The sequence below is a fragment of the Microplitis mediator genome, chromosome 7 (genome assembly GCF_029852145.1).
Source record: "Microplitis mediator isolate UGA2020A chromosome 7, iyMicMedi2.1, whole genome shotgun sequence".
In the NCBI taxonomy this organism is placed as follows: Eukaryota; Metazoa; Arthropoda; class Insecta; order Hymenoptera; family Braconidae; genus Microplitis; species Microplitis mediator.
The window spans coordinates 420,347-440,243 of record NC_079975.1 but is presented as its reverse complement, the minus strand read 5'-3'; the positions used below and the strand labels follow the sequence as shown (position 1 = coordinate 440,243).

At 32.0% G+C, this 19,897-nt stretch overlaps 2 protein-coding genes across 3 annotated transcripts; one reads left to right on the top strand and one right to left on the bottom strand.

The window, feature by feature from the left end:
- Window positions 1-9,579: 9,579 nt before the first annotated feature.
- Window positions 9,580-15,153, top strand: LOC130671685 (conserved oligomeric Golgi complex subunit 1). 2 transcript variants are annotated; one of them, XM_057475733.1, is made up of 7 exons: window positions 9,580-9,805; window positions 9,881-10,334; window positions 10,404-10,605; window positions 10,689-12,304; window positions 13,411-13,620; window positions 13,818-13,834; window positions 14,966-15,153. In XM_057475733.1, the coding sequence occupies exons 1-7, from the start codon at window positions 9,669-9,671 to the stop codon at window positions 14,976-14,978; spliced, it is 2,649 nt and encodes an 882-aa protein (XP_057331716.1). In that variant the 5' UTR covers window positions 9,580-9,668; the 3' UTR covers window positions 14,979-15,153. The 2 variants fall into 2 exon arrangements, with proteins under 2 accessions (XP_057331716.1, XP_057331715.1); XM_057475732.1 differs by lacking the exon at window positions 13,818-13,834 and having other exon boundaries at window positions 9,581-9,805.
- On the bottom strand, window positions 15,147-16,288 carry LOC130671686 (uncharacterized). Its single transcript, XM_057475735.1, has 4 exons — window positions 15,848-16,288; window positions 15,602-15,780; window positions 15,397-15,504; window positions 15,147-15,328 (listed from the first exon to the last, which is right to left on the bottom strand). Exons 1-4 carry the CDS (start codon window positions 15,983-15,985, stop codon window positions 15,202-15,204), a joined length of 552 nt encoding a protein of 183 aa, XP_057331718.1. The 5' UTR covers window positions 15,986-16,288; the 3' UTR covers window positions 15,147-15,201.
- Between the last annotated feature and the right edge of the window lie 3,609 nt (window positions 16,289-19,897).

The window sequence follows — 19,897 nt, the reverse complement described above, 5'->3', positions numbered from 1 at the left end:
CATGCTTGTTATACTTTTATTTTAACCCTATCCTGCAGTTTTTTAAATTATCCTTCCTATTATTAATAAACATAATGGAAAAAAAAAATTAGTTTCAGTGGAGAATAAATTTTGACGGTTTACTTTTTGTTGCGAATATTATAATTTTATTTTATATTTTGTAACGCAGTAAAGTGTAGAATTTATTAGGTCATGATGTCATTAAATATAATAGTTTATCGCGTAGTTTGTTTTAAAAATTTTTTTACCAAAACATTTTTATGAGTGTAAAGTATTAAATATATTATTTTACCATGAGGTAGGTAACCGTCTGTTTAAAAATAAAATTTATAGACATAGGATGTAACAAGTATTCAAAAAAATTTTAACTCAACTGATGCTTCCAATAAAAATACCTTGTTATGTATTTAGACCTTAAGGTCGCAGGTTCGAATCCCAGCTACACTTTTTTTTTATTGAAACAAATAAAATTATAAAATAAAAATGTTAAAAGTGGTAGGGTAAGTAATGGGAATATTTATCAAAGATTATTCAAAAATAAATTCAGGCATGTCCTTAAGTCTCGGAAATTTATCAAGGACACAAGCTACGTGGAAGCCAAGAGAAATGTTTAAATCAGCTTTAACCACCCTCACAGGGAGCATACTTGGGTCTGCAGACACAAGTAAGAGCAACAAGGACAAAGACTATAAGACATCGGATCAAATTTATAGCCCACAGGATATTTTGTTCTTTCTCCTGCCTAACTCCTTCCATTACATTTCCATCCCATATTATACTCCTCTATTCCTCTATCTACTTCATTCTACTATACTTTACTTCTTCTTCTTCTTCTTTACTTCTCTTTTCTTCTCTTCGTTATTCGGTTCCTGTTACTCGACTTATACTTATATAGTTTATATATTCAATGGGTCTTCTACTTGTCTTCTGACACTATACAGTCATACACCAACAACTACTACTACTACTACTACTACTACTTCTACTATTACTTTATAGCATAGTTGCTATATCGTTGCCATAAACAACTTATACGCACGGCAGTCTGACGTTTACCGCCCACAGTTGGCCCAACAGACCAGATACCAATCTCTCTCTTAGTCATTCTCATTCCTATTATAAATATATACATATATATAGATAAATATGCTCGTTAACTTAACTGTTTTCTAACCACTATCATATTATAATCACAATAAAAATAATGATATTGATGTAGTAGTTTTCACAAGTTATTTTTAATTGTCATTTCATATATTTTATCACCTAATCAATTAACCACAAATATTATACAACAATTTAAATTACATAATTTATATTTAGGGGAAGGGGGGGGGGCAAAACGGGATAGGCCGGCAAAATGGGATACCCTCAAAATTTCGTAAAAATTTTTTTTTTTTCGAAAAACTTTCGAAAATGGTCAAAAATGACATCTAGTATCATTTTACACTATTAAAAGCTAAAAAAAAACATTTTTATATTTTTTGCGAAAAGTATAATATTGGCGCCAATTTCAAATTTTGAAAAGAAATAACAAGGAAAAACTTCTTTAAAAATATGTTGAGAGTAAATTTTATTACTTACATCAATTTAGAAAGACATTATTACATCAATTTTATTCACTTGAAAAAAAAAAAAAAAAAATTTACTTTTTTTTGGGGTATCCCATTTTGCCCGCAGAAAATAAAAATTTTTTTTCTGATGGCAGTCTAAAATTCGTTATATTTATTTCAAATAGAATCAAAATGAAGCCAATTTACGATAATTATGTCCCTAAAAACTAAATTTTTCGTTAAGTATCCCGTTTTGCCCCCCCTTCCCCTAATACCTTTTTTACCTTAGAAAAAGTAACTGTTTAAAACTAAAAAAAAAAAATAATAATAATGATGATAAAAACCCACAATAATTCAGTGGCCGGTCGGCTAATTAGTATTCACACACGAGGGAAGTTGAGCGCAGAGCAAACATCCCTGGACTATTCGCGCAGTATTTGAAAAAAAAAGAGATGGGAAGGGAAGAAATAAATAAATGAAAGAGTGGAATATGAAAGGAATAAAAAAAATTCAAGGGGTCCTAGTGTGCATGGGCTATAGGCTGCCCGGGGATTTGTGCAACAAATATCCCTGATTTTTTTTCCACGCACCATTTACAATCCACTCGTACGACTACCGTTTCATATTTTAATACTTAGCTATTATCGCTATCACCAATCCCATTCAGCTAATAATAAAACAAACAGACAAATAAAAATCACTAATTCAATATATTTTTTCTCCTAACTAATAAATTTTGTTGGTATACCAATTTAAACTTAATTTACAGCCTCTCAAATACCTTAAAGTCTACTCTCGCATTCCACAAAAGAGTAAAGTAAAAGTAAGACAAGATATCTTTGTAAATGTTTGTTGTTAACGATAAAACGAGTGCAAGACATGACCTAACCGTGACGTATTTAGACTAAACCCAGACTATTCCCAAGACAAGGTTATTCAGGGGTACACTTAACTATTTTAAATTTATTTATTTCCCCGCTGACTTATTAATGATCTTACTCTCATTCTCATCTAGCCCTATTTTTTTTCTTTTTTCAAATTCTCTAGGGGAGACCGGGGCAAGACGGCCCACCTGGGGCAAGAAGGCCCACCTCAAAAATTAACCAAAATTTTTTTTTTTTGTTTTCTTTTGATTATCACAAATTTAGATTATTTACTCATTTTTAGCCCGATACGTGAAACTTGGGGCAAAATGAACCACTCAAAAATTCTAAAAGAAAATGTATTTCATAGTATTATAACCTAGTCATGATTAATTTAATAGAAATATCATTTTTTGGTTAATTATATGGATTTGGATTAAAGTAGAGCATTTGAAAAAGTTAAAAAAACCAATAATCAATTTTCTACAGAAGTGAAAAAATGACTCGTATTATATCAAAAAAGGTTATTTCGAGTAATATTAAAGTAAATACAGTTGTTAACGAGAAAAATATAAACATTTGTTACGCGGGAAATTTTTTTACAATTAAAAAAAAAAAATTTTTTTTTTCATTTTTTTTCGGAGGGGGCCGTCTTGTCCCAAAAAAAAAAAATTTTTTTTCAGGAGCTTCACCAAAATTTTGGTGAATTGAGTTCAAGTTGGACAAGAGTAAATCGACTTGATGATTAAAAGCCACAAATAATAATAACCGGTTTAGGTGGGCCGTCTTGCCCCGGTCTCCCCTACAACCCTCGTGCTTGTAACTTCCACCCCTTTCTTCTTGTAATTTGTGGACAATATTTTTTCTGCGCCTTCTAATTTAAAAAAAAAAGAATGTATAAATCATTATTAACGTATAGCAAAATAATCAATTGACTTTGAAGCACGGGTGGATTTTAATGCGGACATTGACTCGACGGCAATTGAACCCAACAGATTCATAATGCAACTGATCTATAATACAAACTCATCTTTGTTACAAATACACATATCTATTGAACTATTTTTTGATGCTGTAAAATTTTATCACAACTACGACTGCGACAACGACTACTACATAATAAACCGTTAATTCGTGTCTGTTGAGTACCAAGGAAGAATATAATCGATAGAGAGAAATCTCAAGTCCGCTTGCTTTGAAATACTTAAGAATAATCTAAAGATTAAAGTGACTATAAAATCATTGGGCTTTGATGCAAGTGGTTTGCTGGGTATATTACAGTACATGCAAGTAAAGAGTAAGTGAAGAGAATGTTTTAATATTTAAGTCCAGGGATCAAACGCTGGGTCAGCCGATCTGAGATTGTTGCATTGTTTTTCAAGAGCTTGTGTTTTAATATTGCCAGAGTACTGAATATTATACACAAGTCCACTGTGCACATAAATATATATAACATGTAGTAACATATGTGTATGCCATGGAGAGTGGACTTGAGAGATTTCCGATAATCCCCCGTGGACAGTGCTTCGAATCAGCGTCTGGTAATTTAGTATATTTGTGTTTCTATGCCAGATTTTAGCTCTATTTCAATGCTCATATTGTATTAATGTGGATAGATATATCTTTAATCTGGTGAATGATGCTTGGGGGAGGAACTTTACCAGGCGATTATTTATTGATAGCTGATAACAAAGAGAAGGCTGGTGGTAAAGTGAGAATCACGATTATCTATAGAAGGATGCTGGGCTGGAGGTAAAATAGATAAGGAACCGAGGTCACCTACGACAATCTATTCCATTTATTTTCTACCTCACGAATGGAATAAAATCCATTCCAGGTCAATTCGTTGAAAAGAAAAAAATTTTTTCCATATTTGACCACTGACAGGCCCAAAAACGTTATGGCTCTTTTTGGATTACGTGATTTATGGAATTACTGATGAGAAATCAAGTTTTCTCTACTTACTGTCAATCTCAGTAATAATTTAGAACTTATATAAAATTAATTTAGTGGCAAAAATAAAAAATTTCTGAAAGTGACTTGATCAAAAAAATTTTATCTCCAAGTTAATTAAGCCGTCTAAAATTTTCTTTAAGTTTATTTAACTTTATGGAGGAAATAAACGTCAAAAAACTTAAATTTATCTCTTATTTTATTTTAACTAGACATTTATAATCACTTAAAATTTTTTTGACAAGATATTTCAATAGGGTCTCTCAAATCCATTAAACACAGATATAGGAACCAGTTCAGCGAATAACGTGACTTAAGGAATAAAAAAAGTATTAAAAAATCATAATGACAATTATTATTTATAATTATTTTACTGCTGGATTTATTTATAAAAATTAAAGCGAAAAAAAATTTTTATTAAAACCACATAAATAAACTTCCACACGAGCGATGTTTTCTCATCGACTTTTAACGACACACAATAATTATTTTTCACCATAAAAAATAAAATTAAAAAAAATTTTTTTAATGGTAAAAAAATATTGCAGGATACTCGTAAATTTATTCGAGCGCATAAATGGGAAGGATCGGTGGAGCTAAATGTGCGTGCTATTTCAATAAACCTAGTAATAAAGTCAGTAACTGGTTGGAGATCGAAATGCGAAGCTTTACGACACGATCGTGCTCTACACGATCGATTTGTCACGACTTGTGCTTGAGTTTTGCGTTCCAACGTGTGCACAGTAATAGGCACCTACCAATCAATTTCACTTGAGGTACTGGACACACACCCACATCCACACACTCCTTCACATGTAACTTTAACGTACGTTTCTTACCGATTTTATGATCGTACAGTCAACTTACTTTTAAGACTAAACAAAACTCTGTATAAAATAAAAGTACTCGGTAAAAATTATTTTCTCGTTTCTCATTTAATATTTTATATATTTTATAGTTTTATTTTATAATGTTTATTTAACGCGCACGTATGTTTCAAATGTATATTTAAAATATGTAAAGTGAGTAACGATTCTCTACATTTTGATATTTATATTTACATTATACGTGATTTAAAACAACATTAGACCAACTATGTCGCAGTATTTTCATATTTTCGTGATAAAAAATTTTATATAATTTATTATTATTATAAAATTTATTTATTAATGCATTTTTGATAAATTATTTTCAACGTAACCTGTCTATTTTACTGCAAATAAAATAAATATAGGGGAAGGGGGGGCAAAACGGGATACTTAACGAAAAATTTAGTTTTTAGGGACATAATTATCGTAAATTGGCTTCATTTTGATTCTATTTGAAATAAATATAACGAATTTTAGACTGCCATCAGAAAAACAAATTTTTATTTTCTGCGGGCAAAATGGGATACCTCAAAAAAAAGTAAATTTTTTTTTTTTTTTTTCAAGTGAATAAAATTGATGTAATAATGTCTTTCTAAATTGATGTAAGTAATAAAATTTACTCTCAACATATTTTTAAAGAAGTTTTTCCTTGTTATTTCTTTTCAAAATTTGAAATTGGCGCCAATATTATACTTTTCGCAAAAAATATAAAAATGTTTTTTTTTAGCTTTTAATAGTGTAAAATGATACTAGATGTCATTTTTGACCATTTTCGAAAGTTTTTCGAGAAAAAAAAATTTTGATGAAATTTTGAGAGTATCCCATTTTGCCGGTTTATCCCGTTTTGCCCCCCCCCCTTCCCCTATATTTATTATAAAATAAAAATGTAAATAAATAAAATTCAATAATTTTTTCATTTTTTAAAAAAAATGTTCGTACGTGCAGTCGATTCCCGCGGGATTATTTTTAAACGCGTGTTATAAAGACGAAACGAAAGCTCAAACGAGTAATGTACGATGTTGCAAGACACTGAACTAGTGTTCTTTAATGCGCGAAAATAAATAATGCAAGAAGGAAAAGAAAGAAAAGAAAAAAAGAAATAATAATAAAAACACATACAAAGTATTGGAGTCTGCGGAGAAAAAATAAATAAATGAAAGAAGGAAGGAACAGCAGGAAAAAATAAAAAGAAAGTAACGAGTCGCGGCAATCTGTTCGTTACGGATGTTTGTATTTATTTGTCAGGACGATTGTCAAGTGATTTTTTGGCGCTCGAAAAAACAGAGTGCAGTTGGTTGTTTGCTTTTTATTTTTTACACGCTCTATAAACGATTTATACGGTAGCTCGTCACATTTCGCGTGTCGGATGACGTGTGATTCAGTATGCGAATACACTTATATATAAATACATGCATATTTTTACACTCACATATATACAGTCATATATCAGTAGTAAAAGAACGTCGTTTCGTGTCTTGATACCGTATAATTTTTTCCCAGTCGATACATGAGTACCGGAAGTCAGATAAATATGAAATAATATCCTGACCACCTAAAATTATATCTCTAATACCAAATATTTAATTTAATGTCTATATATGATAAATACATATCGACTTATAAATAAATATTCATTTACTTTTTCCGTTTCTGTCGATGGATTTAATTAAAAAATTTTTTACCCATCATTTGCTGGGAAATTAATTATTTATAAAATCTCTTGTATCACTTTAATATAAATTTATTGATCGAACAGAAAAAACTAATTACCTTTCAATGGATAAAAGTACTGTATAAATTATAAAATAGATTTAAGCGGTTTTTAGCTGTAAAAAGTTTTAATGTGTATTTAATTTAATAGGTCGGGGGTAATGTGCTCAAGAGAGTTTGTCACGCATAATAATCGTTCAAAATCTCTTTATTTGTAATTCGGATAAAAAAATTTTTTATTTATGTGATTTTTAAAAGTTAAACTAGTCGATATGCACAATAATAATTAATAAGAGATTATTTTCATCGAGTATTTATTAAAATAAATTTTTTTGCAGCAGCAGCAAAATAAATTGATAAATGATTAAAATATTAAATAACGATATTGCGGATAAAAAAAATAGATAAATAGAAGCTAAGCGTCAGAGTGTGTCTAATGGGAAAACGATCCGCGTACGCGGATCATCAGTATTCCCCCAAAGAGATGAACGCACCAATACAAATTATTGAAGGATAAATAACTGAATAGGAAATAGAGAGCAGAGCAGAGCAAAGTAGAGGATGGGAATGATGATGATGATGATGATGATAAAAACTCATTCGTTTCACAAAATAGCGAGCAGTGGTATGACGGTATGACGAAGAAAGCAGGAGACAATTTGTGTACGTGGCGATGTACTCGACGAAGTGGAATGACGAGAGCAAGTGGGTGGCGGCGGTGCTGGAATGAGAAAAGGGTGTCGGGATGAGAGTGAATATTCCTGAAGCCTCGTCAGTACTAATTGCTAAATGCTAATGTGCGCATACGTTTTACTAGTATAATACTCGTAGTACTCGTGGTATACAGTAGTATAGAACAAGATAGGAAGATACAAATCCGAGTTGGAGTGAGAGAAAGTCAGCGCACCCACTTTTAACAGACACCGTGTACTTCTAATTATCCGATATGGATGTAAATCTATATGCAAGTGTACGAATCCCAGTGCTAGCTCCCGTTTCCGCTAGTGCTGGTGCATCATTCACGACAACAAATAGGTGTTTTACCCCATGAGATCCAGTTTATTACTCCGTTTCGAGTAATCTATCTTTATAGATATATACATATGTCTATATATTTATGAGTATGAGTACGAAGGGAGGATGGTATTATACCAAAAACGGTGAGACACTAATTTACTGTACTCAGTAGGGAGTAATTAAATACCCACATACATATTTATAAGTATATATTTAAAATGAAGGATTGTTCCACTTTAGTCATTCAAATCATGGAAAAAGTGGAATCATTGCCGGTTCATCGTTACCTATGGATACTTTAATGATTTCAGAGAGCAAACTTGCACAGAAAAAACAGGTATCTTGAGTCAAGAAAATATTTTTGAAGAGAAACGTTTTCGGGAACCAAGTCAAGATTTTCTTGAGCCAAGAGAATTCGTCTTGGTTGGAGAAGATTTCTACTTTATCTGAGAATATTTAGGTCTCCAAAAAAATTTTCTTGAATCAAGAATATTTACCTTCAGTCGAGAATTTTTTTTTTTGTGTGTGCGCGTGTTTTACAAAATTCTCGTTATTAAAGTCGATCAGTTATTTGACTTTTAATAATTTTAGTAGACTACCCCTGGGAGCGAAACTGACGGCGGGTTGGCATTTCCATAAGTTGACGGAATGTCGCCATGAATTTTCCCAGAAAGTTGTCGTCAACATGATCGCAACTAATTGATACCTACTTTTTGACCAGAACGCTGGCGATCAGGGACTCTAATTAATTTATTTAATGTTCTAAAATATGATAGCAAAATTGGAATCTTTGCTCGAACGTCATCATATGAAAAATTCGTCATAATTTTTTTTTCTCAATTCATTCCATTTTTTTCCAAATTTTTCTCTTTTTTTTAAATTTCAATTTTAATTTTCAAATTTAACATCATTTATACGGTCTAAAGTAGAATATACTTGCATCAACTTTACTGATGAGCCCAGCAAGTATATTCAGGGCGAAACCGTTTTTTAAAATATAGTAAATTCAAAGTTTGATTTTGTTTGATAAATGTATTTATTACAGCGCGTACTGACACAGGGGGGTCGGTCCACATGTTTTTATTAATACAATGAATTTAATCGAAAAAGTCTATAAACGAGACCAGAAAAGCCTTGATTCCTTAACAAAAAAGAAAAACTCTAATTAATATTAGTTTAATATAATAGTATACTGACTTGGTGATTGCTGGTTCTGCGAAATCAAAGTTTGTTGCAGTAGAGAATTTTCCGTACAATCTTTTTTATCAGTCAAAAACAGAATTTGTGCTAGAGGTTCATTTTACCATTAGTATAAAATTTATGTGCTGAATTACTCCAATCGCTAATTTTCATTTTATTGCAAATAGAATATACTGTCTGACGTAAACTTAAGCTCGGGATCGCCCGTCACTTTTGTATGTATTTATTGATTACTGATAAGACGGAAAAACTATGGAATTACTAGAGTATTTAAATATTTACCGACCATGTCACGATGCTGCTGCCATCTTCACGCAGAAAAAAATTTTAGAAGCAACTGAATTATTTTCTACCGACTACCGGCAAGGATTCAAACCAACCACCGGGTGCACAGTTGCGCATGCGCTGATTTTGACGTTGACAATAAGACATAACCTGAGCTAAGTAAATAAATAAAATAGATTTTTTTTTGAAAAAAGAATTTTGTGACAAGTGATAAAAAAATGCCACAAAAAAATTATTTAAATTTAGACATAAATAAATTATTCGAAGATCACACGATCAAAGAAATCGAACAAATCGCTAAGAAAATTCAAGCTGAGAGCGATCACAAGAAAATAGAACTGCGTACTCTTGTTGGGTAAATATTTTAAATAATTAAATATTAATTACAATAAATAAATCAATTAATTTTTTATTTTTTATAATTTAATAGGGAACGGTACAGAGATTTAATTCAAGCTGCCGACACAATCGCCGAGATGAGAACGACAACAGAGTGTGTGATAAAACGAATAGCAGACATCGAAGATACCTTCAAAGATCTGCAGCAAAAATATTTAATAGGCTTCAAAATCGACCCGTGCGAAAAAGTCGTAGAGAAACATGACCCCGACACCTGGGACTCGGTAATAGTACAGATAAAAATCCTAATGGACATTCCCGAGTACATCTGGTCCGCGATTGATGACAATGATTTGCTGAAAGCCAGTCAATTGTTCATCCTAGCTCAGCACATAAATTTTTCCCTCAATCTCCAAGTCGGTCACGAAACTCTGACTCTAAAATATCCAGTTGTCATCAAACAGTGGACCAGTATAAGCAACTTCCGGCGGATTATTTCCGAAGAGTGCAGTCATATTTTAAAATCAATTGACTTATCTCCCAAAGTGAGTGTCGTTCCTGCTCTGCAGTTGATAATTTTTAATTTTTGCTGGCAATAATTCATTTTTTTTTAGCTGGCTGCTAATTGTCTGGCTGCTTTGGTTCTTCTAGAGAAGACACAGTCCAAAGATTTATTGAAAAAATTAATAGACTTGAGGTGTAGAGCCGTTGAGTCAATAATCAAAAGTGACGACACACTCAGTGTTAAATACAAAATAAAACTGGCTGTCAAATTGCTAATGGATACCGTCGCGCTAATTCATATTTGTTTTATAAGTAAGTATCATTTATACTCAGTAATTTTTTTGGTACATGTAATTTTAGGGCTTGACACAATTTAAAATTTAAAAAATCTGTAGACTCCAACAATCATGAAACCGGTTTGATAACCCAGTATATTGCTGAAATAAAAGATTTGGAAGCAGTGAACATGCTGGTGCACTGCGACTGCGACACCCAGTTGATAAACGACTACCTCCCGGAGCTCACCAAGGAGCACAAGCTCTTCACTCTGGACTCCTTCGTCCCCCTGACCATCGAGGAGCTTCACGAGCACTTCAGCTCATGGCTCTCCTGGATCCGGGAGTTTACCAGCCAGCACGTCGCCAGGCTCCTGACTATCGTGACATCAGTCCGCGGAATCTACAACGTCCGCGAAGAAGCCGTGGGCATCCAGCTCCCCGAGAACTGGACGAACATCTGGAAAGACTTGTCCCTTACGATAATTAATTTCTGGAGCGACTACTTCCATCCGCTGCTGACTCACCGCGTCAAGGAGATAATAGCCACCCGGTGGGAAGAATCGCTCGCTGATTTGAAAAATAACCTGACGAGTTATTTGATTAAATTGAACAACGATAAGTTTGATTATCCAGAAAACGACTTGCGCTGGTACTTGTGGAAAGATTCGCCCACGGATATACCCCAGAAATTGACTAAATTAAATAACACCGCGGACTTTATTAATAAGCGGTCGCTGTTGATGAAAGCGCGCGGCTATTCCCCTAATCTAGTCCTGCTGTGTCAGCAATTTGATGAAGACCTAAAGAAATTATTGATAGACTTGGAATTGTATTTGTATGAGTCTGAGAAAATGACCTCCGTGATAAATAGCGACGACTTGCTTACTATTAATTTGTCATCGCTGTTTGATAAATTTAATGACCGGTCGTGTGTGCATGACGACTTGCAACGTACAAGTGCACTGATGATTGACAATTTGATCGGTTTCATTAAAAATAAATGTATTAATCCCGACACTTTTTACGGTAAATCAGACATAAATATAATTGTGATGGCACGATTTCTACAAGCACTCACGTCACTCTGTACAAATTTAAATAAATGTTTTACGCTGTCGAAGATATCCGGGCTGACTATATCGAACGTCAAGTGGCAAACGATTTGCGACAAAATACGCGACGAGAGCTACGGAATTTGGGGACTTTGGGCCAGCAAGTACAGAGAAGTTATCAAGGATTATGTCAATAAAATATTTAAAAATGACTTTGTTGATGGGAGCAGCGTAAAGTCGATTGTCTCCGAGTGGGAACGAGTGACGATCGAGGAGGAAGCTGAGGATGGGGAGAGAATCAAGTCCGAGATACTGGTGCCCTACCAGCCGTCCGCGGCGTTGCAGAAATTTTTCGCGGTCATTGTTAAGGACTTGAATAAATTGATAACGCACACGATACCCAAGAAAATAGTCGCGGATGTGGTTGAGGGAATTGTTGAGGAACTGGAGGTATTTTATGGAGCTGTTGCGAAGAGAAGTTTGAGGCAGAAACAAGCGTTTCAACTTCTGCTGGATGTGAAGTATGTGGGGCTTCTGATGGTCCCGAGAGAAAATAAAGTTTTGAATGATAAATTGGACAGTGTTTGCGGATGTATTTTAGAGAAGATTGATCCTTTTGATTCGGATGTTTTTTCACCGTTCATACACGCTAATGTTAAGAAAAGTGTACAACGTTCATTGGTAAGATATTTTTTTAAATTAAAAATCTAATAAATTTTACAGAAAATTGAGTTTTTGAGAAAACATTTTTTTTTAGAGAATAATATGTAAGATATATGAGTAGTGGTTGCAATTACGAGTGCAATGAGTACCAACAATGATATATTACGATAAGATGATTATTACTCATAAACTAATTACTTGTAAAATAATTAGTTTGTTTTTTAAATTCGTTTTATTTAAATATATTGATGTGGGTACTCTACTCACTCGTCAGTGTGAGTTTTGTATCACAATGATGTTAATTTTTTTTTTAATTTTTAACATATCGATTTGAGTACTCAAATGAAAGGAAATTCAATATCAAATTCAACGCTGATAATACGTGTGCCAAATGCCAAAAGGGCGTATAAAAAAATTTTTTTTTGCCATTTTTTTTGGAATCGCTCAAAACGCAAAGATCTGCAGAAAAAAAAATTTTTGACTTACTAACGCCAAAAGGGCGTATCTTAAGATGTACGCCCTTTTGGCTTTAGGAAATTGTCGGTCTAAAGCCAAAAGGGCGTATAAAAAAAATCAGGATTTTTAAAAATTTCGAAAACCAGTCTTCAAAATTGTCCGGAGAAGGTTTGTAAGAAAAAAAATTTCGAAAAAGTCAACTATTTCGATGGTAGTAACTTTAATTTTTCATCATCTTGGACAGTCCAACGTAATTAAAATAATCGTCAACTTTAATTTTTAATCAACTAGGAATTTCTCAAATAATTAATAATTATAAGCTAGAGATAATAAAGCTCAATATTCGTTCTTCTGTTCAACGCCATGCGGAGCGTATGGTGGAGAGCTAATATTTGAGACATACGCCCTTTTGGCTTTGGAAATTTTTTTTTCATTTTTAGGCATAGAACATGTTTTCAAAACGATTGGCACCAAAAAAAAAAAGTTATACGCCCTTTTGGTTCTCGAAAGCCAAAAGGGCGTATAATTTTTATACGCCCTTTTGGCATTTGGCACGCGAATAATAATTTATTTTATTTTAACTCCAGGAAAAAAAACTCTATTTTCTGTGCTATTGACATCAGTTTGCCAATTAACTAACTTCGTTAAATCTGTATTAAATTTTGCAGTTGATATACGGTAACTTGATACCACATTTAGAGCAGTTACATTCAGTATTGGGCGGCCGAAGTGAGTTAGGCGACAGTGGCAAGTCAATAACTAATCCTCCAGGAGTGCTCGCTGTTTGTACCGGTGCTCCTTGGTTCCCGCCGCTCGCCGTCACTGTTCCATCTCGTAATTTGCCTCTAATTCCTGTGGCAATGCCCGATAAACTCCAGGTAGTTATATCTTACATATTCACATATATCATCAATTACCATTATCTTACTCTATTTCTAAAATTTTAATGACCGATCGGAGCATTCTTTAGCTTTATGTCATTGTTAATGATGATTTTATAAATTATCAACTTAATTGTCAATGTGTATGTCCGTATATATTTTTTTATAATATCTTGTACGTTATGTATTCATAGATTGGCGCTTGTTTGAGGTAAGAAGGTAAATGGGTAAGGGATCATGATTGTGCTTTAGGATTTTTTCATATCAAATTATAATTGCATGGGGTATTTTTTTCTTACTAATTTTTAAAATTAGATGATTCCCTTTATTACGAAGATTTTATTTACTGCTATGCAAATTTAATAGTTGATTTTAATTTTCGTCCATTATTATTATTATATTGCACGCTTAATTTTTATCAATTTTCCTATTAAATATTTTGGTAATTATGCACACGTGCGGCTCAAAAAAATATAACAACTATGAATAATCATTTTTATTAATTTATTTGTAAAAAATAGAGGAATTTAAAACAAAGCCGCACTTGTGCATAATTATAAATATTTTAATTAAGTCATTAAAGTTAAATTTTTTATTTGCCATGATATTTGTGTTTATAGGGGAGACCGGGGCAAGACGGCCCACCTAAGCCGGTTATTATTATTTGTGGCTTTTAACCATCAAGTCGATTTACTCTTGTCCAACTTGAACTCAATTCACCAAAATTTTGGTGAAGCTCCTAAAAAAAAATTTTTTTTTTTTGGGGCAAGACGGCCCCCTCCGAAAAAAAATGAAAAAAAAAATTTTTTTTTTTTAATTGTAAAAAAATTTCCCGCGTAACAAATGTTTATATTTTTCTCTTTAACAACTGTATTTACTTTAATATTACTCAAAATACCCTTTTTTGATATAATACGAGTCATTTTTTCACTTCTGTAGAAAATTGATTATTGGTTTTTTTAACTTTTTCAAATGCTCTATTTTAATCCAAATCCATATAATTAACCAAAAAATGATATTTCTATTAAATTAATCATGACTAGGTTATAATACTATGAAATACATTTTCTTTTAGAATTTTTGAGTGGTTCATTTTGCCCCAAGTTTTACGTATCGGGCTTAAAATGAGTAAATAATCTAAATTTGTGATAATCAAAAGAAAACAAGAAAAAAAAAATTTTGGTTAATTTTTGAAGTGGGCCGTCTTGCCCCGGTCTCCCCTAAATGCTAGTAATTTATAATACGATCCATTAGTTAAGTTTATAGTTGTTGACTAAATAAACTATTTGTTTTTTTATTTATTAAATTTTTAATTATTTATTTACTTTGTTTGTCAATGCAGCGCAAAAAAGTAGCAAAAGAACACACGAGAAGTGATTCAACTGGAGCGACAATAAAATCTGGAGCTGCTGCATTTTTTGGAGCCATGGGATCCGACTGGTTTAGTAATAGTTAATTATAAATATTCTGTTTATGTAAATACATGTTAATTTATTTTATATTTTATCACAAATAAATATTTTTAATTGAGTATAAATTTTTAAAATTATTTTCGCGCGCAAACAAAAAAAATAGTTTTTATAAATTAATATAATGACTGATGGCATCTAGTAAACTCATTGGACAACTGTAGTCATTGCAATTATTATTTTTTTCAGCGTTTATTACTTCTTGTGACAAATTTTCATTTTTCGAACTTGATGGCCTGAAAACAAACAAAATTCATTTATTTATTGATATATTTTCAGAACCAGAGATTGATTAAATTCATACGTAAAAAGTATGTGAATAATATCCCCGACTAAACCATTTCCGGTAACAGGATTTGATGCGGCTTCACAAATGGCTCTTAATAGACACTTCCGGCCAGGATAACCGGCACTGAAATTCGATAATCAATCAGGCATTAATTAATTGTCTTTATAATCCCAATGCTTTTATCGTCGCAATAATCATTTAATTAAATGTATAATAATACCTCTCTAATTTATTTTCAATAATGTCATACGCAAATTTACGGTTCAAATAATTATCTTGATAGTATTCATCATACGTTAAATTTTTATCACCGGGTAGTCGATAATTGGCTTCAAAATAAAATGACATTGATACCGATTTTTCAGGTAAATCTAGTGGCACTCCAATTGCGAAAAATATCTGCAATTTATTCCACATAATTAATTAAAAATAAACTTTTTTTTTATAGCAGCCAAAAAATAATTACCCCCATCCCACTACTTTTTGGAAAAGTGACAGCACGTATGTGTCTTTTCACTGCCAAAGTTACATTTTTTACTGTAGATCCGCAAACGATATTCACATAAATCAAAATCACAGCAAAATAATTAAATTTCAACGTCATATCACCGAAAAATTTTTTTATCAATTAACTTACAAATTATTTATTAATAGAGCACACGCATAACGTTACTATAATTTGGTTAAATATTACAACATTTGTCTTGGCTTAAGAAATATGAAATTACCTGAGTAATAAAGTTACCGCGGAAGTTTAGTCGTCAGTGAATACTAATTTTCATAATTAAATTAAAACAATTAACAAACTGCCTTGCACTGCCTATGATTATTATTATCATAATATATGTATACTTAAATATATCACTAAGACACCGGTACAATTATCTTTAATCAGTCATTATTATCCTCATTAATATTATAAATTTTTTAAATTAACATAAAAATCATGTGACTAAATTAAAATTTCATAAAACTTTCCTTCATTTCAACTTAATTGTGTAATTTAATTTTTTTTACATTATATCCTTTTAACAGACGGACATTACTTTTAATATTTTATTAATGTCTGTGACAGTAAAATATTTTTTTTTTTTGTTATTTATGAAAAATTTCTTTCCATTAAATTTTTTTACTAAAGAAATATTACGATAAATTTATTAACAGAGATAAATAATTTACAATAATTGTACTGGTACTCATTGACTTTTTACAATAAGAGGAATAATAATATAACTTTTGATGATTGCCAGATATTTTATTAAAGTCGCTAACAACAAAGAAAAAAAGTAAAAGTTGATTTGATACTTAAACAAGTTCGTCAGCACTTTCGTGACAATTTTTGTTGTACAAAAGACAATGAAGAGTATCGATCCTGAGGGTATGTCGCCGGTGGTGGTTGTCGTTGTTCATCCGACTTAACTGTAAAAAAAAAAACGAAAAAAAAAAACAAGTGCCTAAAAGAAACCAGTCCAAGTGGGTAAGAAAAACAAAGCAAAAGAAGATATATGATACTTTTGACTTGTGTGTATGTCCATACAGGTCACGTATATTCGTCGTTATTTACTTAGACTTTATTTCTCGATGTTTACTTCCCCCGACATCGCCCGATTAAATGAGCCCCTTTTCCCTTGTACACCACTCGCAGTAGTCTATTTCATATACTCAACTTGTTTTTTGCCCATTTTATCTCATTAAACACACTTTATTTTATTGCTTTTATCTCCATCAACAAACTAATCAAACAATTTGTTGATGTATCATTCGTGACAACATCTATTTTTTATCTTAGATAAATTTTCGGCACAATAAGTACACGGAAAGAAAATTATGGGAAGTTTTGCTATGCATTATGGGAATGGTTCCCATAATGGTATGGGAATAGTACCTATACTACTATAGGGATGGTTCCCATAATATATGGGCACCATCCCCATAATAGTATGAGAATAGTTCCCATACCATTATAGGAATGGTTCCCATAATATATGGGAACCATCCCTATTGTAGTATAGGTACTATTCCCATATCATTATGGGAACCATTCCCATAATGGTATGGAAATCATTCCCATACTATTATGGGAATGGTTCCCATATTGGTATAAGAACTATTCCTATAATATTATGGGAACTATTCCCATAATGTTATGGGAACCATCCCTATAATATCATAAAATTTTTTTTTTGCACAATAGTGTAGAAATTTCCCAAAATTTGAATTTTCTTGAATGTTTTGTGCTGACAAAAAATTCTTGTTAAAAATTTTAATGTTTTTTTGCCAAATACGATTTTTTTTTTTCAATGTTTGAATTTTTGTTTTTATGTTTAATAATATTTCTGTGTATTGTAGAAGTGATTACCACACTTCTTTAAAATAATTTTTTCATGATAATATGGGAACCATTCCCATAATATTATAAGAATGGTTCCTATAATAGTATGGGAACTATTCCCATAATATTATGGGAATGATTCCCATAATGGTATAGGAACCATTCCAATTGCATTATGGGAATCATTCCCATAATATTATAGAAAGTATTCCTATAAATTATAGAAAGTATTCCTATAAATTATAGGAACCATTCCTATAATTATAGGAACCATTCCTATAGTGTTATGGTTATCATTCCCATAATTATAGGAACTATTCCTATAATTATGGGAAACATTCCTATAATTATAGGAACCGCTCCCATAATTTACGGTCGTAATTCCTATGATGGCATAGGAAAAAATTTCACAAAATTATGGGAACCGTTGCCATAATTTTCTTTCCGTGTATGAGTCTAAGGGGCTTGACCCATTAACTCATGATATTCGATCTCCAAACGAGTAAGGAGCTTCCGAAAATGCCCCCAGTTATAACTTCAATTCTATTTCTTGGTAACTTTGGGGCTTCCAGATCTTTGGAATCGGCCTAATCGTGATTTCTGGGTGTAGGTCAATTTTTATGAGCATAAGTATCAGCCTGAGGGATTTAACCCATCAATTTACGCTGTTTTATGTTAAACGAGGTTCGGAGATTAGGAAAATACCCGAGATATACATCTTATAATTTATAATTTAGTTTATTATGTCCAAGGGGTCTTTGCATCGGCATCATTACTCGTTATTTATTAACTAGTTTGGGTTTCAATGAATTTATTGCCGATCGTTTTATTACTAAAGTAATTCCTTATATTAATAAACTATAATTAATATAATAAATTATCATTAGATGGGAAAATCGTTAGGTATCTTGTCAGATGTTATTCTTGTAGAAAAGTTATTTCCCCGCGACATGACTATAAATTTTTATTAGACACTTGTCGCGATAATGGGTCGATTAAAAAAACTAAAAGTGTCATTCGCTATTGGAATATTAGCTCCGGAGACAACGACAAGAGCAAGTTGAATTACCCTTCCCATTGTAGATTCAACAATTCATTAAAATTGACGTACGATAGAGTACCTTTTTGTCGGTATAAATAAAAAGCTACGAAGCTGAGAATAACTATATACTGACTAGAGATTTTACTCTCTCCGATACCTTTAAGTTTTCATCGACAAACTTTCCAAGCTCATCGTTTTCTTAATAAATTTTTTTATTCCACGTCAATCTAGGGGTAGTCCTTCCAAGGGGTTTAAATTTTTTTCGTATTTTTATCCTTATTTGTAGGGGGTATATAATTTAGCCGACGTTACAAGAGTGTGACGTGTAAAACGAGGTCTGGACAGAGACGACATCGGGTCCCAAGCGCGTACTATGTTGAATTAGCTTTGTCAGCTTTGGCTGTGAAGCTCAAGAGCTAATGTAAGAGGAGTGCTAGAGTACTGGAGTACTAGAGAATCGAGAATGTCTGTAGATACCCATGCAGAGACAGGATAACGTCTCTGGACAGTCTTTGGAATGTTCGATTGATCCCACGGGCTGGCTTCTATTCCAATATATCAAGTCCCTGTAGATTATTGTCACATAATTTAACTAGGTCAATTGTCATTTAACTCGATAAATATATATATAGGGGAGGGTGGGGCAGAGCGGCCCCCCTAAGCCAATTATTATTTTTTGTGGCTTTCAACCATATGATCACTTTACTTTTGTCCTATTTCGAACAAATTTATGGACATTTTGCCAAAATTCCGAAAAATTTTTTTTTTTTTGTGGGGCAGAGCGGCCCCCCTTCAAAAAGTGATAAAAAAAATTTTTTTTTTCGTTTTTTTTTTTTTAAATTGTTTTCATCATTAAGAATGTATTTCTTTCTCTTGACAACTATTTTTGGTTTTATATTACTCGAAAAAAATTTTTCAAAGCGTAAAAAATCGTTCACTCTCGATTACCTTAATTACTAATTGTTATTTAATAAAAAAAAAAAATCAATTCTATAATTTTACTTTATTTCAAAAATTGATCAACTAAAAAAAAAAATTTAATTTTTATAAATTTTTAGTGACCAAATTTGCCTCTTACATAAAGAAACGGCCGAAAAATATGAAAAAATAATTTTTTCGGAAGTTTCGGCTGGTCCATTTTG

What these genes read in the sequence shown, in the direction of transcription:
- LOC130671686 (XM_057475735.1), bottom strand. Translation starts at nt 15,985, where the DNA reads ATGACGTTGAAATTTAATTATTTTGCTGTGATTTTGATTTATGTGAAT. An exon ending in CAAAAAGTAGTGGGATGGGG is followed by an intron (nt 15,781 to 15,847) that starts GTAATTATTTTT and finishes AATAAATTGCAG; the next exon opens with ATATTTTTCGCAATTGGAGT. An exon ending in ATTATTCACATACTTTTTAC is followed by an intron (nt 15,329 to 15,396) that starts GTATGAATTTAA and finishes GTTTGTTTTCAG; the next exon opens with GCCATCAAGTTCGAAAAATG.
- LOC130671685 (XM_057475732.1), top strand. Translation starts at nt 9,669, where the DNA reads ATGCCACAAAAAAATTATTTAAATTTAGACATAAATAAATTATTCGAA. An exon ending in GAACTGCGTACTCTTGTTGG is followed by an intron (nt 9,806 to 9,880) that starts GTAAATATTTTA and finishes ATAATTTAATAG; the next exon opens with GGAACGGTACAGAGATTTAA. An exon ending in AAAGTGTACAACGTTCATTG is followed by an intron (nt 12,305 to 13,410) that starts GTAAGATATTTT and finishes TAAATTTTGCAG; the next exon opens with TTGATATACGGTAACTTGAT.